Source organism: Marmota flaviventris, chromosome 1 (genome assembly GCF_047511675.1).
Source record: "Marmota flaviventris isolate mMarFla1 chromosome 1, mMarFla1.hap1, whole genome shotgun sequence".
In the NCBI taxonomy this organism is placed as follows: Eukaryota; Metazoa; Chordata; class Mammalia; order Rodentia; family Sciuridae; genus Marmota; species Marmota flaviventris.
The window spans coordinates 156,310,933-156,328,066 of NC_092498.1; the positions used below are offsets into that span (position 1 = coordinate 156,310,933).

The 17,134-nt window shown below is 51.4% G+C and overlaps 1 protein-coding gene across 1 annotated transcript; it reads left to right on the top strand.

Annotated features, from left to right (window-relative positions):
* The first annotated feature begins 14,705 nt into the window (after positions 1-14,705).
* Positions 14,706-16,989, top strand: Ccdc188 (coiled-coil domain containing 188). Its single transcript, XM_027924242.2, has 9 exons — positions 14,706-15,239; positions 15,388-15,495; positions 15,605-15,709; positions 15,780-15,836; positions 15,930-15,989; positions 16,104-16,168; positions 16,304-16,361; positions 16,670-16,719; positions 16,803-16,989. Exons 1-9 carry the CDS (start codon positions 14,706-14,708, stop codon positions 16,987-16,989), a joined length of 1,224 nt encoding a protein of 407 aa, XP_027780043.2.
* The last annotated feature ends 145 nt before the right edge of the window (positions 16,990-17,134 follow it).

The following is a 17,134-nucleotide window of genomic DNA, read 5'->3' on the forward strand; positions in this document are numbered from 1 at the left end:
AATTTCCTCAGAAGTACCTGAAACACTGCCATTTTATTCTCTTCTGTCACCTGGTGGGATCGCCAGGAATCTGCCATCCAACTCTCCTTTTGCCCAATCCTTATACTATGAGCATTCCTGGGCCTCTGTTTCCCAGGACCATAGGTCCCCCCAGTACTGCCCTGACCTCACCCCCATTCCCACAGACCTCCAACTGAAGGATGAAGAGGGCACCTATGAATTCACTGCTGGCCCCCTGCCTGGAGCTGGGGATACTGAATATTCCCTGGCCCCCAAGTGACAGCCACCCTGCCTCATGCACAAGTACCTGCTCCTCCTACCCAGCCTCTCCAGCTGACTGCCTCCCACCACCCACTAGCAGCAGGACACATTTAATGACACAGAAGAGAGAAGGTCATTAGCAGGAATGCAATATTAATGAGGAGGCCTAACTAGGCAGACCACTAAATCACTGGGTCTCATTCCAAATCCCTGATGACTAAAGGGGAGAGGGTTGAACTCTGGGGAGGGATTTCTAGGCCTCTGAGTAGGTCCCTGTGTGCTGAGCCTGCACCCACCCCAGAGTATCCAAGCCTCAGGCAGGGGCTCAAAGATTACTGATGTCATGGCCCTGGGAGCCTCCAGCTTTTTCCCTGCCACAGGCTAAGCCCAGTGCTCCCAAGAAGCTGCAGGACCACCCACTGAGCATCTGCACTGGCTCTCAGAGCAGACATGGGCCTGGGGCCCATGGATACCAAGGGGCAGCCGGGCACCTAGTGGGGATCCACCAGATGACAGTTCCCTATGGCAAATATCTCCAAGATAAAAAGGCTCATGGCCTTGGTTCCTTTGCTCTGTTTCTCTCTGTCTACCCCCATCCTATTTCATTTGAGAGAGGCAACCCCCAGGAGCAAGGTCACATTTTCCCAGCAGGGGAAGGGGGCAGGCAGTGGAGTATGACAGGTGTCCCACTGAAGAAGCCTTAATGAGCAATCAGGCTCAGAGGAGCCAGCTATCCCACTAATGGCCTCAGGGCCTCTAACTCCAGAGTAGAAGATCTGTGGCAGGGCTAATGAGGACGTATTGACCAAGGGACACTCCTAGCACAGTGATCCTGCTCTGAGGGCCTATGTTGGCCGTGGGGACAACACTAGCCTTCAAAAACATGGGCAGCTCTGACCTTCTCAGGCCTCAATTTATCCATCCAGATGTGACCTTGAAGGTGATGAAGGAAATAGCACTCTCAAAAATGGGAAATCCAGACTGGGATCGTAGCCATTCCCACTTGGCAAATAGCTTGTGGGAACTGTCTTCCTCTGACAGGAAGGTCCCTTCCCACAGAGCCACCAATCTGGGCCCTTTATTTCTCTAGCAGCAGCCTTTTCTTAATCTTATACCTTGAAAATGTGTAAATTATCAAAACAACTGCAAGTGCAACCCAGTACCCACCCCACTTTTCCTGGGCCCATAGCCAGGTGCCCAGTGTCATATCTGCCCCAGTGGCATCATTGCCATCACTATGATGATGATGGCTCTGAGTTAGGAAAGAAGTGGCCATGGATAATCTGCCTGTCATTTCTGGGGGTTTCTGTTGTTTCCTGATGTCTTTGCATCTTTGCATCTGGGGTCGCAGCCCCAGAAGGGATGCCGTGTGTCTCTCACTGATATAAGGCTTCAAGGTCTCCCCACCAGGGGGCCACTCTCCTCCTTTTTGGAATTAGAATCTTGTGGGAAAGCTGAGCTTGGTCACAGTCCTGTCTTATTAGATTCTGCCTCTAATTTTTACCCCAGCTATGATCCTGCCCAAATTATTATTACCACTATGGTTGAAATAAAGCCAAGACCTCCGAAGCACACACATTCACACTTTAGTGAGAATTGGTAGATGAAGCAGGGCTGGTCCAGATCTCAGAAGCATGGCAGGGCCAAGCCCCCAGGGTGGTCCATGAGCCTTTCTAACTTTCATTCACATTTTCCCCTATGGGGCTTCATAGGTGAGTGCCTGGCCTTGCTAAAGGGCAGAGTCTGGTTCCTTGTTCTCCATGTCCAGAGCTAGCTGATCCATTCTGAGACTCATGGCAGAGCATGCAAAGATAGCACCAGCTCCAGATAGGGGACAAAGTGGTTCTGAGAGCTCTGGAAGCTGTGCGACTCAGGAAGGTTCTGCTCAGAGGATGGCGGGAGTAAGAGAGGAATATAACCATGTCAGCTAGGAGGGGGATCAGGTAAGAGAAATCAAAATGAGGGAAACTTGCTCACATGAAAGGCAGAAGACTCCCAAATCTTGCACCACTCTGGGCTCCTAGCAGCTTCTAAGCCATTGTCCACTAGACTCAAGATGGAGGGTGCCAGACCTCCTATTGCCCTCTTCCTCCCCTTGCATATGAAGATTTCACATGGATAAACACCTAAATCTGCAAGCTTAGAGAATTAGGACAGAATCAAGCAACTACTCACACTTTAATGAGAACTGGTGGATACAGCAGACCTAGGTCAGATCCCAGGAACACAGTAGAACACGTCAGATGATGGAGGGGTATAACCAGGGACCAGAAGGGTTAAGGCAGTAGGATAATGAGGGACTGGCCTATGAAATCCACCCCAGCCCACTAGCCCTGAGATTTGGGATATCTGTAGGGATTGGACAGAGGGTCTTGAACCAATCCTCTAAGACAACTCCAAAGCCACCCATAAGCCAAAAAGAGTAGGAAGAGAGATAGGCTTCACCCACGTGGCCCAGTACTGGGCAGAGAAACCCTGCCATTCTAATCCTGAGTGCAATGTCCTTACTCTGTGCGTGTAACACCAACCCCTTGCATATAACATCAGGAAGCAAGGGTGGCCAAGAGACAGTGGATCTGCCACCCTCTAGCACCAAGGTGCCCTCACAATGCAGGGAATCAGCAACTTTGATGGCTTTTTATTTAACTTTCTCTTTATCATAATTACTTAGAAAACTATTAAGTGTAGTTATTAATCATTAAGTAATTATTATCTGCTCTTGTATTAATTATCTGGCCATCGGGAATGTCACCAATATTTAAGATTTTTAATTGTTAATAATATTTCCCAAACATGAGAGAGTTTAAAGCACCTCCATATATTCTCCCTCTGTGCAGAGTGAGGCAGGCAAGGGCCTTCCTGGTACAGGAACAGACTGCTTCTTACCCACACTGTCTGGCATGCCTACCCACCAAGCACATCTTAAGTGCAAGCAAGGTTCTGGGGGCAAGCCAGGATAACTGAACCCTCCCTCCAGTCATGGCCTCTGAGTCCCAGATGCTGAACCATCAGTGTGACCTGCTCATGTGTCCTTGCCCTGCCTTTCCCATGCATTCTGGTCTTGCAGAAGCCAATATGGGTCCTCTATGAGGCCCATAAGCTGGGGTCCCCAGCACTGAGACCTACTAATATGATTATGTTGGGGAGAATGCAAAGTGCCTGCCCTACCCCCATGGCCCTACCACCAAATCCAGGCCTCACCACCACACTTGGCCCTGCTGGAATCTCCAGTTCCCAATAGCCTTTAGCCCCATGGCCAGAAGCACTAAAGGAACTTCCATGAGAAACTACACTGTGTGCCCACAGATGGCTCTGTAAGGACAGAATGGGTCATGTGAATGGCTGAGTAGGGCTGGAGAGCCAGGGGATGATGAAGCAGGTACCAGAGATGACATTATGTGGCCCTAGTGACCTAGCACTACTGAGGGCCCAAGTGCCCAGCTCACTTGCTGCTATTGTCAGATGACATAGTAAGGGCACCCCACCAATTCCAGTCCACAACACCCTTTACCTGGCCCTTCATGGGCATTCTGGCACTCTTCCATGGCCTACTAGCAGTGATTACTGAGTCATCCCATCTCATAGATGAGCAAACCAAGGCTCATGGGCAAGAAACCAGTGCAGTAGACTCTGACCACCTTGCTATGACAAGTTCTGAGCAGCTGAGGCTTGTGGGAAAAATGTGCACCTCCTCTGGCTGCCCTTAGCTCTGGGGAGGCCATGGAGGATACTCTAGCTTGGGAGGATGTGATGTGGACAAACGGAAAGACCAGGGCACCTCCACCCTCTCCCCTTCCTTTGCTGCTTCCTCAGCTCCAGTTTGGTCAACAACGGAAGGTTGGTTGGTACTGAGACAGAAGCGGGCACTGGTGAGAGTATCCATGTGCTGTGGCCCAGGTCCTTCAAGACCTGTCTCAGCCTGCCTATCTTCCCTCTCCACAATATCCACCCCCACAAACTATCATGTGAGACACTCCTCAGTTGCAATCAGACCAACATGGAGGCTCCTATTCTGGAGCAAGTGCAAAGAGATGGAGAGCCTGAAACCCAGTGTGGAATTGTTGACATGGTGATAATAACAGAGATGATGATGTTCACAGTTATAGTAATCATAGTGATGGAGATGGTAGTGGTGGTGGTGATTGTAGATATGAAGGAGGATGTGATGATGATAGTGGTAATGACAGTGGTAGTTCTGGTAGTAGTGATGATGGTGATGGCGGTGTTGTGGTAGTAGTGATAATGGTAATGGTGGTGGTGGTGGTGGTGGAGGTAATTATGGTGATGGTGATGGTGGTGGTGGTGGTGGAGGTGGTGGTGATGGAGATGATGCTTGGTGATCGTGGCAATGTGGTGGTGATGACAGTCATGTTTATGGTGACAGCAGTGATGATGGAAATTGATTCTCTAAGACCCAGGGTTTTGTGGACAAGCAACTTCTTTGTACCCCAGAGCCACTGGGCCCTTCCCTGTCCTGGTGGGCTGGCCCTGGAGGCAAGAAGAGCACAGTTCTTACTGAACCTGACAAGGCAGTCAGTATATCTTGAGCTCACAGAGAACATTTAATCTTAGTTAAAAATAAATAAGTGCAATTATTGGAAAGGGAAAAATAGCCTAGTATTTACTGCAAGTGAATTGAAGGTAATTACTCTGGGAAAAGTCCTCTTTCAGAATGCCAGGCACTGTCCTTCTTCCCTCTCCTATCAGGTTTACTCATGGCAGGTGGGGTCACTTTGCAAGGCCTGGTTGGAGGGAGCAGGATGGGATTACCCTGTCCAGAGCTTCCAGGGGGTACAGAGCACACTCCTGGTCTCCACTTGACCCACAGGCTCCAGAATTCCTCAACAGCCACTCCTCAGTCCCTGGCAGGATGTTCCCAGGTCAACAGTTGCTCACTCTGTTGCTTACTTGCTCATGTGTCCTTGCCCTACAGTGTGGCCCCAGATAAACCCTGTGCCAGAAATGGATGAAGGCAGTTTTCCATGGTCAGTGTATGGTCAAGAGTTACTGCTGGTGGTCAGTGCCCCGTGACACCATCTCTGTATGAAAGATGGGGACTTTTCTTCCCTCCCTAGTCTCCAACCCATCCCAAGGGGTTCTGTGTAGACACCTTCCCCACCAACCTGGAGGTGGGCCCCATGTCCCCATGGCCTTTTACTAAGTCAAAAACCCTGAGGTTTGAAATCCTTCTGAGCAGGATGCAGGCAAGGCCAGCATTCTGCTGGCTGCAGGAACAAGAGTCAAGGAAAGCTGAGACTAGGGGAGAGTGCTTTCAGGGCAGGTAAAGCCAGATCCAAAGTCAACTGCCCAGCTGAGCACAGGACCCCAGACCTTGCTACTGGATTAGCCAGCTCACTTCCCTGAGTCTGGCTGATAAAGGGCCCATGGGTCCCTGGGAGGTACCAGGCAGTCCCACCTTTCAGCCCAGTTTCTCCTCCCAGCCTCCTCCTTGGTGTGGCCTAGTTAGGCTGGCCTCATCTTTACCTTGTGGGTGCCTTTCTTCCCCTCACCTTGCCCCTGACCAGATGAGGCCACCTTCCCTAGAGCCAATCTGAAGGTCTGCTGAGATTAGGAGTCCTAGAGATGACACAGCCCCAACCCTCAGGCTAGGCAGGCTCAGCCCTATGCCCCCAAATGGGCACCCACCCTGCTGTGGGGATGAGTGGTAAGGAGCTACCATTATAATTAGCGTGAAATGGGTCACATTTGCCAGGGAGGAAAATCCCATCTTGGAAATACACGTCAGATGTAAGTTCAATATCACCCGTGGGGCTATAAAACCCTTTTTCCAATCACCTGGTGATGCTGGCTGCCAGCACCATTAATCCTGGAGATGTTATTTAGAGCCAAGACATCACTTGGGGGGGGGGGATCAGGTCCATTCCCCTAGAGGAGGTTCTATCTGTCCTCCACAGAGGTCTGGGGAGATGGACATGCACAGTTCCAGGCACTGGGTGGGAAAGATGAAAGGACATACAACCATCTCTGGCAGTCATGAGACCAGAGAATCAAGTCTTACTTCATTACCTTCCACTCCAAAATGCAGACCCTTACTTCTAAGCTGCAGGGCCCTGAAGATGGGTGCATTGGTAGGTGGGGAGACCGAGACCAAAGAAGCCTGGAAGGAACCAGGATACACCAGTCCCACTACCCCTGCCCACAGCAGACAGTCTTCAAAGCTCCTCATCCCCAAACTATCAGCCCAGCCCCCATCCTCCTCCCTTGAGATTGTTATCATCCTACAGCCTATCTTTAAAAATCGTTTCCTTGATTACCGACGGTAACAATGAAAACACGTAATTGAATCTCCAAGAAATTACCATTTTTATAACTTGCGCCCAGTTCCTGAGATAAATTAAACGTCTCCCTCATACAAGCGAGCCTGCTCACGGTGCATCAGCGAGGGATTGATACTGCCCTTTATCATCATTGCAGGGTCTTAGTAAGAAGAATGCCTCCAGCTGCCTCCCTGAAAGTACCTGGTGGCTCTACAGCACAGGTACTGAGTGGGCAGTGGTTGGTTGGAGAATCTGTAGCTAGCCATAGGGTGGGCTAGAGGGGTGGGTGGTGGAGTGGCTAGCTCCTTTGCAGGCTGGTTGAGTAAGGGTGTGGGTGGTTGGTAGGAGGGCTGTCTTAGCCTGAGCCTCCTAAAAAAAAAACAGGTCTGGGGCCCTGGCAGGAAAGTTACAGCTTTCTGGGAAATGTGACCCAGGGAGCCAGAGAGAGGGAGAAAGTGCGGGAGCTAGGCAGGATGAGGGCTACAGGGGGAGCGTCTAGCCTGGTGAGAAGGGAGAAGGATTTACCCACTTGCACCCTCCATCTTGTTAACCACAGGGAACCCACTGCCCACCTGGCTGCATTGTTATCCACAGGTACCCTGGTATCTCAGGTTCAGGAATCTAAGAGGCTTTGAGGGTAGAAGAATTGGAGGCAAGACCGGCACAGGGCCAAGGAGCAACTGTGCTTGCTATGTGTCGATCATAGCCTGGACACCCATACCCAGCAGGGGAACTTCCAGGTGGAATGGGCAGCAGGTAACCAGTTGATTGAATGATTTGTTAGTTTATAAGTTGATGGGTTTGGTGGTAACAGTTTGTGGGTAAGTTCATGTCTCTCACTGGCCAAGGGACTATTTGGCGGTAGAGAAACTGAAGCCCCTCAGATGGAAGACTGAGTTTGCTGTGAGTGTTGGCCAGCTGTGCTCAGCAGAACCAACTTTAAACACAGAACCTAGCAGTGAGATTGTTTAAGAGAGAAAAAATAATAATAGTAATCCCTAAGAGCAGCTGGGACTTGCTGCCTATTGTATCAATGGAGGGGAGTGGGTGCTTTCACTGGAATGGAGGATCTGTTCCCTGTGGATGGAAGGAGGTGAGGCCCAAAAAGCAGCCTCCCACCTTGGATATATGGACAAACTTAGGGTCCAGGGCAATACTCTGGGTCACCAGGAACCTGGAACACAGGCTGGGAAGGCTGACCTTCTTCTGGGGAGGCAGGTGGCCTTTGGGCAGCGCCCTCTAGTGGAGCCAGCTGAAGGAACTAGAGTAGAGAAGAAGACAGTCAAACACAGCACCAAAAAGGGGCTAGATGTCCCCACCCAGCAAGTGTGCACTCCTCTGTACTCTCTCTTGTTTACCTCCACTTTCCCTCACTCCCTTCATCCCCTTCCAAAAGTCAAGGGCTTGCCTAGAACCTCGGAGGTGGGGACCTGAGATCCTCATCATCAAATGGCAGAGCATGATGTCAGTTCACTTCCCAGCCCCGTGCTATGGGCTGGGGCAGGGGAGGCCTGCAACAGTCCCTTGAAGAAATTTGTGGCTGGAGAAGACAGGCTGCTTGGAGTCAAAGCTGCACTCAGGCCTCATTGAGAGCTTAGGGTTAGAACGTCCTATTCCCCAATCCACAAATTCTCAGCCACTCCCAGGCCCTGCCCACTCACCTCCACCCTCTAGTCATCCCAAACAGGCCTATTTACCCCAGAACCTAGACAGCCAATGTGGGCACCGAGCTCCCAGCTCCCACTCCTGCCTTGCACCCTAGAGCCCCCCTCTCATCAAGAAGAGCCCAGACCTCTGGCCTGGCTCCAAGAGTCAGACATGTAAAGCTTCCCAGAAGCCTTGGTGGTCCAGGCCCAGATCAGGAAGGGGCAGGGAACTTGTACTGAGACCCCTCCCCAAGGACCCTGACCCCAACATACAAATAAACACTTCAAGTGGCAACCTTGAAACCTTTATGATAAGAAAAAAACATGGTAGATATAGGTTAGGGCCAAGCACCATATGGTCACTCAGAACAATAGCCTTGTACAGCCTTCCTATCAGGTCATCCCAGACCAAGTCTTAAGGCATCATCTCTCTAGGCAAAGTGCTAGCCTCTACTACCTTGCCTCTAGGGCCCTCAAATTCCCTGGCTCTCCCCAGTCTCCCAGGTGACCCTTACATGTAGTTTGTTTTTCAGAAACCCTGAGGGTAGCTGCATCTTGAACCTGCACTGACCTCCTAGAGAGTTTGGGATGCAAAGATTTGCCTTGGCCCTGGGCACAATTTTCTCTCCACTCAACCCTCAGTCCCCCATAAAGAACTTGGGCCACTTTCTAGCCAAGGTCTCACAAACCCTGGGGCTAGTGATTCACATAAATTGTCCAGGGCTATAGTGAACTGGACAGACCTGCTCACCTGGTCCTAAGACCTAAGAGAAGGGAAACATGAAACCAGTTTAGGAGAGTCAAGGGCAGGCATAAACACTGCTAGGGTGAGCCTCAGAATATTTTGTTTCAGTTTTAATACTGGGGAGAAGGATTCCTTCAACTAGCAAGAGAAGTTGTGACAACCAGGACAGACCCACTTGTAGCCACTCATAGAAACCACAGATCCAAGTGGAGAGGACCTAGCATTGGCCCTGACTTGCCAGAATCTTCAGCCTCAAAGAACTTCCCCTTCTCCCCCAGGTCCCCCTGTCAGAGGACTGCCCTTCCAGCCCTGGGCACTGGGTTCCAGAAACCTAATTTGGTCTGTAGGGTCTTGGCTCCATCTGGTGGTAGATGTGAGAACTGAACTTCACTCCTGTCAGCACCTTCAGCCTGGAAAAGGATAGGCAGTGATGAAAGGCCACTTGAGGTGGGCCCCACAGTATCAACTGAATGGGATGGTTCTGTTTTCAGGGTACAAAAATAGGTTTCATGAGGTCACAGTCTGGCACTATTTCCTGAGCTGACAAACAGTCCAGTACCCAGAAGGAGCTGGGCAAAGCAAAGGGGAGAGCAGGGTGAACAGTAATCCCAGTTTTTGACCCCAGTAAGGTAAACCTGGCTCTGACCATCAGGCCCTCCAGCCACTCTGGCTTCTCAGGCACCAACATCCAGCTGTTAAGGGGACCAATAAGGGGGACTGAGCCTATCTGGGTGAGGTCCTATGGAAGGGTGTCCTCTGGGCTCAGGAGTGGATACATACCCACATCCAACACACCCATTGTGACCCTGGAGCACAAGGGCCCTGGAAGTCCCAGCATACTAACTCTCCAGGCCTTGAAGCCCTCAACATCTTGGACTGGCTATGATTTATTGAGGCTGTGTTGTCCACAAGAGGATTTTCTTTGACATTCTTATAATCTTTTCAATTCTTAAATAAAAAAATATGAGCAGCAGGTATCCAGAGAGTCATCTGGGAGGGAAGACAAATGGTCTGCCACAGCCAATACCCTAGGAGCTATGTGGCCATGCCAGGGACAGGGCAGCGTTGAAGCATGACTTCATGCATATATCCTCCACCAAGGCCTCTCTTTTGCTCACATCCCATCCCCAGGACCCAGCCTGTTCTGTCCCTCCATGCTGGGGAGGGCAGGGGAGGCCACCCAGAACTCAGTGGCACATGTCCTCTTACCAGGAATGGAGGTCCAGCATTCCCTGTTTTCTGGACCTGGAATGGGGTGGTCACTCCTCAGGCCACCCCCATTCCTCATCCAGCCTTCAGTGGATTTGTTCTCCTGGCTATGAGTCTAGGAGTGCCTGAGGGGCCAAACCATCCTCAAAAGTTCCATGAGCCCTGGCCAAGTGTCACTCTGCACCTCTTAGATGCTCAGAAAAAAAAGGAAGCTTGCTCTCAGAACTCATCCAGATCCTGGGAAGATGGTGAAGGGGTTAGGAAATGACCTGAAGCTCCAGGTGAAAGGAGGCAATGACTATAGCAGGGTTGCTACAGGGAAGTTGATAGGGATTAAGAGACAGTTCTCCAGAGTCTGCTGACATACCTGATCTTCCATGTAGGGCAGTTTCAAGGTCTAAGTGGGAGAGGCTCCCCTGATGGGCAGGCTAGGAAGATCTGAGTAAGGAAACCAAAGTAAGGAAAATGAAGATGGGGTGCCCCCTCCAGGGGCTGTGGCTGGTTCATCAACTCAGGGCCTGTTTTCCAGCTTTTGAAGTGAGCTCAGGACACTGAATGCCAAGGCCACATTGAGTAAGGCAAGAGGGCCCCATCCAGCCCTTGCCCTTGCCCCCAGATTGGCTCTAGGCAGGAAGAACTGGATCTCCATGCCAGTGGCCAGTCCTGCCTTCTCTTCTGTCTCTTCAGAATACCTTGGGCACCATCATGGAGGGGCAGGGGCGACTGGGGAGGCCCCTTCTCACTGCTCCAGGCTCTACAAGGCCATCTGGGCGTCATGACAACATGGGCAGGAAACTGCTGCCATGGTAACTAGCGTCCAGGGAGGTGCACTGCCTAGCAACGTGGGCCACGGTTCCCCACCCTCCAAAAAACTATGTTTCAGCTGGCCACACTTTCCACACACAAGGCTGGGAATTCCAGCATCTAGACAGTACTCCAACCTGCGGCAGACTCACCCTCTTCCTGCATGAACATCCTAGAGCCCTCACTGGATGTAGACACCTTATTCCCTCCCCAATCCAGGACACCTAATTACATGGCACTGGGCATACGTTAGCATATCTTGCCCTGTGAGTGGGAAGCCCACTGTGGCTGCAGATCCAGTGCTCCTTTCTCCCTCTTAGAGTCCACATATACACTCATGATGTTCTGGATCTCAGGGAAGAGAAATCTTCAGGTCTGACTTTCTTTGGTACCAGACTTCTAGACCAGGCACAGCACAAAGAAAGGTAGGGTGATCAGGGAGTGTGGAGCTTCCAGGCTGAGAAAGGAAGCACTCTGGGGTCTTAAGTGGCAGGAGGACATAAGTGCTTCTAGGGTATCCAAGATACTTCCTCACAGTCACTAGAAGATTGCAGCCCAGCAGGGTGCAACCTGAGGATCTCACTCAGCAGTTCACCCTTGTGCCACCATTCATCGTCATTATTACAGGAGTCATTGAACATCCTGAATACCTACCGAGCACCTAGCAGCCTAAGGGACACAGCACACTGTCCCCCATGCCAGCTTCTCAAGGCCTTTGCCTATGCTGTGCTCCCAATTCCCACCCATGGCCCATCTCACCTCAAAGGCCCTCCAAGAGCCCTTCCGTGGTCTCCATCTCTGAGTTGAGCACCACCCAAGACCCATGAAATCCCAAAGGGGAATGAACAGGCCGGTTTCAGGAGAGGGCCTTGGAAACTTCTACATCCTTCTTGGGTGCTGAGCAAACAGCCGCCCAGGAAGCTAAGGAGAGACTCAGGAAGCCACTGATTCAGGTTCCTGACCCTTCCTATCACATTGGTCAGAGCCCATTGCTACAGGATGCACAGATGTTGCCCTGTCCCTGGAAATGCATTTTAGCCTCCTGCACCAGGGGCACATGTATCCACTTGGGTCCACTATGAGCCACCATTGCAGTCTTTGTGCATCATCTCCTCTGTCAGTGAGATCCTCAGTGCCTCTGGCTATATATCTTCTCTATGTGGAGAAGAGAACAGGAGAGAGGCCATATAGAAACGAAGGATTTCAACAAATGTTTGCAGAAGGAAGTAGGGACTGACAGGGGAACAGCCTGTGTGGAAACCAGGGAAGGGTAGAAAATTAGGTTGTTTGGGGCTGGCTTGTGCACTGTAGTACTCCTTTAATAATTACAGTAGAACCGCAGGTGTCAACGAGAACTACCCAGGCAAACCCCCAAATTTATTCTCCACTTCAGACCTCAGAGCTGCAGCAGGAAGATATGAGCTGGTGCAGAAGGCCTTCCTCCCAGGAGCTCAACTACTCGCCCCCCCCCCCGACCCCGACAGTTAATGGGGAAAGGAAAGTACCTGCTGGCTCTTTCCAACCTTCCTTATAAGCAGGGACAATAAAAGAAAGAAAAGTCAGATAATGGAGGACAGCATCTAACGGGAAGTCCTAAGACCAAACACAAGGGGGCAAAGGGAGAAGAACCAAAAAGTGAAGACAGAAAACAGTCAGCAAAAGATGCTCCTTCCCCTCAAAATCCAGTGAATCCCTAAAAGAGAATAGGATGTTCTGAGAAAAGAATAGGAGGCATCCAAAGTACAATAGAGACAACCACAGTTTAAAATATGACTGCTGAAATTCAAAGAACGTTTTTTAAAACCATAGATATACAGTTATGGACTGCATAACAGCATTTTGGTCAACAACAGACCACATTTAGGATGGTGGGTCTCATAAGATTGTAAGGGAGAGAGCTGGGGTTATAGTGATAGAGTGCTTGCCTCGTATTTGCAAGGTCCTGGGTTTGATCCCCAGCACTGGGGGAAAAAAAAAAGATTATAATAGAGCTCTGAAATTTCCCTATCAACTAATAATGTTGTAACCCTCATGACATCATAGCACATCATCACATGTTTGAGGTGATACTGGTGTAAACAAACCTACTGCACTTTCAGTTGTATAAAAGTCCAGCACATATCATTAGGTACATTGCAGAATACTGGATGAGATAGTAAATAACTATGTTATTGGTTTATAAATTGACTATACTACACTTTTGTTGTTATTTTATTTATTTATTTTTTATTTATTTTTTAGTTGTAGTTGGACACAATACCTTTATTTCACTTATTTATTTTTATGTGGTGCTGAGGATCGAACCCAAGGTCCTGCACATGCAAGGTGAGTGCTCTACCGCTGAGCCACAACCCCAGCCCATATTGTTATTTTATAGTGTACTCCTTCTACTTGTAAAAAAAAAAAAAAAGTTTATTGTAAAATAATACACTCTTGTTATGCCAGTAGCAGCCCTCAAACATCTCATGTTTATTGTGCCTCTTGATTGCATCATTTTCTCTTGTGCTTGATTTAATCTCATGTTGTTTTGTTCATTATGGCCCTAGGAGCAGAAAGCTGTGTCATACATGTAGGTACTATATAGCTTTGGCATAGGAGGCTATTTTATCTAGGTTTGTGTAAGTTCACTTTATGATATTTGACAACCAAATTGCCTAATGATAAATTTCTCAGAATATATTTTCATCACTAAGTGATCCTAACTGTATGTAAAGAGAGTATTAGGACTCAAGGAAATCTACAAATAACAAAGACAAATTTTAAAAAGTAAAGAACACATAAAATCAATACAGAAGGCCCAATATCTAACTATTGGGAGTTTTTTTTTTTTTTAAAGGACAGGAAAAGCAGAAAAGATTTTATTAACAAAATACTAACTCTCAAGATGGGAATGTAGCTCATTGGTAGAGTGTTTGCCTAGCATGCATAAAGACCTGAGCTCTAGCTCCAGCACTGCAAAAACTAAAGAATAAAAATATGAAATGTGCCTACCAAGTGCCCAGTGCCATGATCAATAAGACACTCTCAATAAGCATGAAATCCTAGGGTCTCAGAGGTCAGAGAGGGCTCCAGAGATTCCTTAGCAGCACTAAGGACCTTACTTTCTGTCCTTGAGCTCCCAGGGTGGAGGTGACAGGGGATGCCCTAGGATCTGATTCTCTGCCCAGACTAACATCCAGCAAGCAAGAAGCCAGATTAAGAGGCTTATAGACCTCTGAGGTCCTCATGATTATCTATTCTCATATGATAGACTACTCCAAAACTTAGAAATGAAAACACTCCTGATTTAACCTGATTTAAGCAGGTTCTTCGGGGTTTTTAGTGGGCTATCTCACCCTCCTTCCAGGATCTGGACCTGGCTGGAATATATTGCAGAGTGGCCAGGATCCTGGGGGAAGCCATATCAGTGGCCATTTCTACCAACTTGGTTTCAACCAGGACTCAGGATTTTTCTGAACCAGCTTCCTGGGGATGTTCACTGAGGAACTTCCACGGAATGAAAGAGGAAAACAAAGAAGAGAAGGACATGGGTAATAGGAACTCAGGGGCAGTGAGGGCAGTGCTGTGGTGGGAGGGGCCCCAGGGCCTGGCTCCCGCCCCAGCTCCCCCATTATGACCTCCCTGGCTGTACCTAGGCCTTTGTGACTGTCACCCAGGCAAACCTGTGAGCCAGAGTGACACCCAAATTACCCTCAGTAAGAGGGTGGCAGGTCAGCCAGGCCAGAGCCTGGACCTGGGGTCAGGAAGGGGTCACAGGGAGGGATGGAGGGGCCAAAAACTCTGGGACCATGTGGCCACTCCCACTCCCAGTGTCCCCCAGCCCCAGCCTCGGGCAGCCACGGAGGATGCTTGGATCAGCCCTGCCAGGGATTTGTAAGGTGGCCCTGTCTGGTTCCCATCCCCTCCACTCACTCACTGGAGTCTGTGAGGACTTTTCCAGCCCCGGGGTCAGGGGGCAGGGAGCCCAGGGTGGGGGGTGAGGCAACCAGGGTCTTTCTTTCAAGTGAAGAAGGAGAGATGCAGTGGCAGAGAGTGAGAGAGCCAGTAGGGCCAAGACAAAGAGAAATGGAGGCAGAACTGGGGTGGGGCTGGCCCCTGCACCAAGGGCGAGAGCAGGGGCCATTCAGGCAGGGGGGATCCCCCTGTACAGGGCCTAGACCCTGCCCATGTCCAAGCCTTCCATTGGGAAGAGGGGTCCCAGCCTCACCCAGAGTAGCCCCCTCTCAGCTCCAGAGCGGGCCGCTGGGGTCTGCAGAACAATCCTTTCTCCAGCTGGAGCAGGAGAACCACAGCCTGGTAAGTACAAAGCCACCAGCTGGATGGGCTCCAGACTGATCCTAGCTGCCCAGGCCTTTACCTCACCTCAAAGCTCCAGACCCTGCCTCAGTTTTCCACCTGAAAAGCAGTCATGATAGATGACCCCATCTCTGTCTCCCAACTCTAGAAAAGGCAGAACCAGGACCTTCGGGAGCAGCTGGGGGTCCTCCTGGGTCCAGGACAGCAGTTCCTGCCCCTGTGTCCAGAGCATTCAAGTTGCACAGCCTTGGCCTGGGTGAGAACAAGTGTGCAGCCCTGTGACCCTCCACAGCAGCATCCCCCCAGCTGCCCAGGGCTGCAGACATTGCCCACAGCCTTGGGCTGATCTAGAGGCTCTCCCATAGTCCCCTGAATCAGCCAGCACCCGGCCCCTGGAGGACAGGACACCTGTTCAGCTGCTACGGCGGGAGCTGTGCCAGGGGGAGGAGGCCTTCGTTCGGCAGTCTCAGGTGGGCTTGGCAGTAGGGACCTGGGCCCAGAGAGGGGGTTCCTGTGCCCATACTGTCTCTCCTCATCCAGAATGAGCTACAACAAATACGACTGTCCTTTGAGAGGAAGAAGATGGCCATCACTGAGGTGCTCACCCAGACCAGGGTGGGAGAGGGTATGAGGGGATCCCCGCTGGTAGATCCTGTTCCTTGAACATAACACAGACTTTCCTGCTCCCAGGTATGGGACGGTGTGGCCGAGGTACACATGGCTCTGAACAACCAGGCCACTGGGCTCCTGGTAAGTCCCCAGGAGGATGAGGAGGGCAGGGCAGGAGTTAGGTGGTGGTGAGAGGCAGGGGAGGGCAGCAGGTAGTCCGGGTGGAAGATCTGTCTTACCTCTTCTGTCCCCCAGAACCTCAAGAAGGACATCCGGGGCGTGCTAGAGCAGATGGAGGACATTCAGCTGGAGATTCTGGGGTGACGTAGGGGACCAGGGCCTGACTGAACCAGGTCGGGATGGGGTGGATCAATGTTTGATCCCCCAGTTCCACAGTAGGGGGTGGCACAAGTATGGGGTGAGGAGCACATGGTCCTGACAGTGCGGCCCCCCAGGGAGCGGGCCCAGTGCCGCACCCAGGCCAGGAAGGAGCAACAGATGGAGTGCACGGAGGTGAGCTCCCCACCCCAGGCCACTCTTCCAGTTTGGAGACCTGGCCCAAGGGTACTTCTGCGGGGGGAGGTGGAGAAATGGGATCTAGACAGCAGGCCCCAAGGTGGGATCCTCCTGAGGATCCAGGTGACCAGAGTCATCCTGGAAAGTAGTTGCAGAAGGTGGCCCCTGCAGGAGGGATGGGGCAGGGGCACAACTGGGTTGACTGTATTGAAATCCCTGTCTATTGTGGGTCCTCCAGAGTCAGGGACCCCCACCCTCTGCCATAGCTCTCAAGGCAGGCTCTGACCCAGCCCCCTCCCCAACAGAAAGGGAGGCCACAGCTGGAATGTTCCGAGGGCCTCAAGGGCCAGCTCTGGTAGGTCACTTTGCAGGTAGAGCCCTGTCCCCCTGGGAACGTCCCTGTGGGCACCCCCTGCCCCTGACCACCACCGCCCGCAGGCTGCTGGCCCTGAGGCTGCTACTGGGCGCCCTGCTGGCCTGCACCGCTGCCTACGTGTATGTGGTGGACCCCGCACCCTTCGAGGGGCTAGTGCCGCCCCTGATGAGCCGAGCCACCGTCTGGAAGCTCCGGGCCCTACTGGGCCCCTTCCTGCGCCTCGAGGTGGACGACTTCCTGCCCTTCTAGGCCGGAGGCCCAGCGGCCCCAGCAAGGAGGAGGCCAGGCGGCCACCGGCGCTGCCCTGGGTGCCCACTGGCCCCGTCAGCCCCTGGCCACAGCACTGCTGCACACCGTCCCTGCCAGGAGCTGCGGAGAAGGGTGGAGGCAGGGT

Bases quoted from the DNA above. Each gene is read 5' to 3' on its own strand.
- Ccdc188 (XM_027924242.2), top strand. From the start codon at position 14,706: ATGGAGGGGCCAAAAACTCTGGGACCATGTGGCCACTCCCACTCCCAG. The intron at 15,496-15,604 runs GTGAGAACAAGT...GCTCTCCCATAG, and splicing joins GTTGCACAGCCTTGGCCTGG to TCCCCTGAATCAGCCAGCAC. The intron at 15,837-15,929 runs GTGCTCACCCAG...TCCTGCTCCCAG, and splicing joins AGAAGATGGCCATCACTGAG to GTATGGGACGGTGTGGCCGA.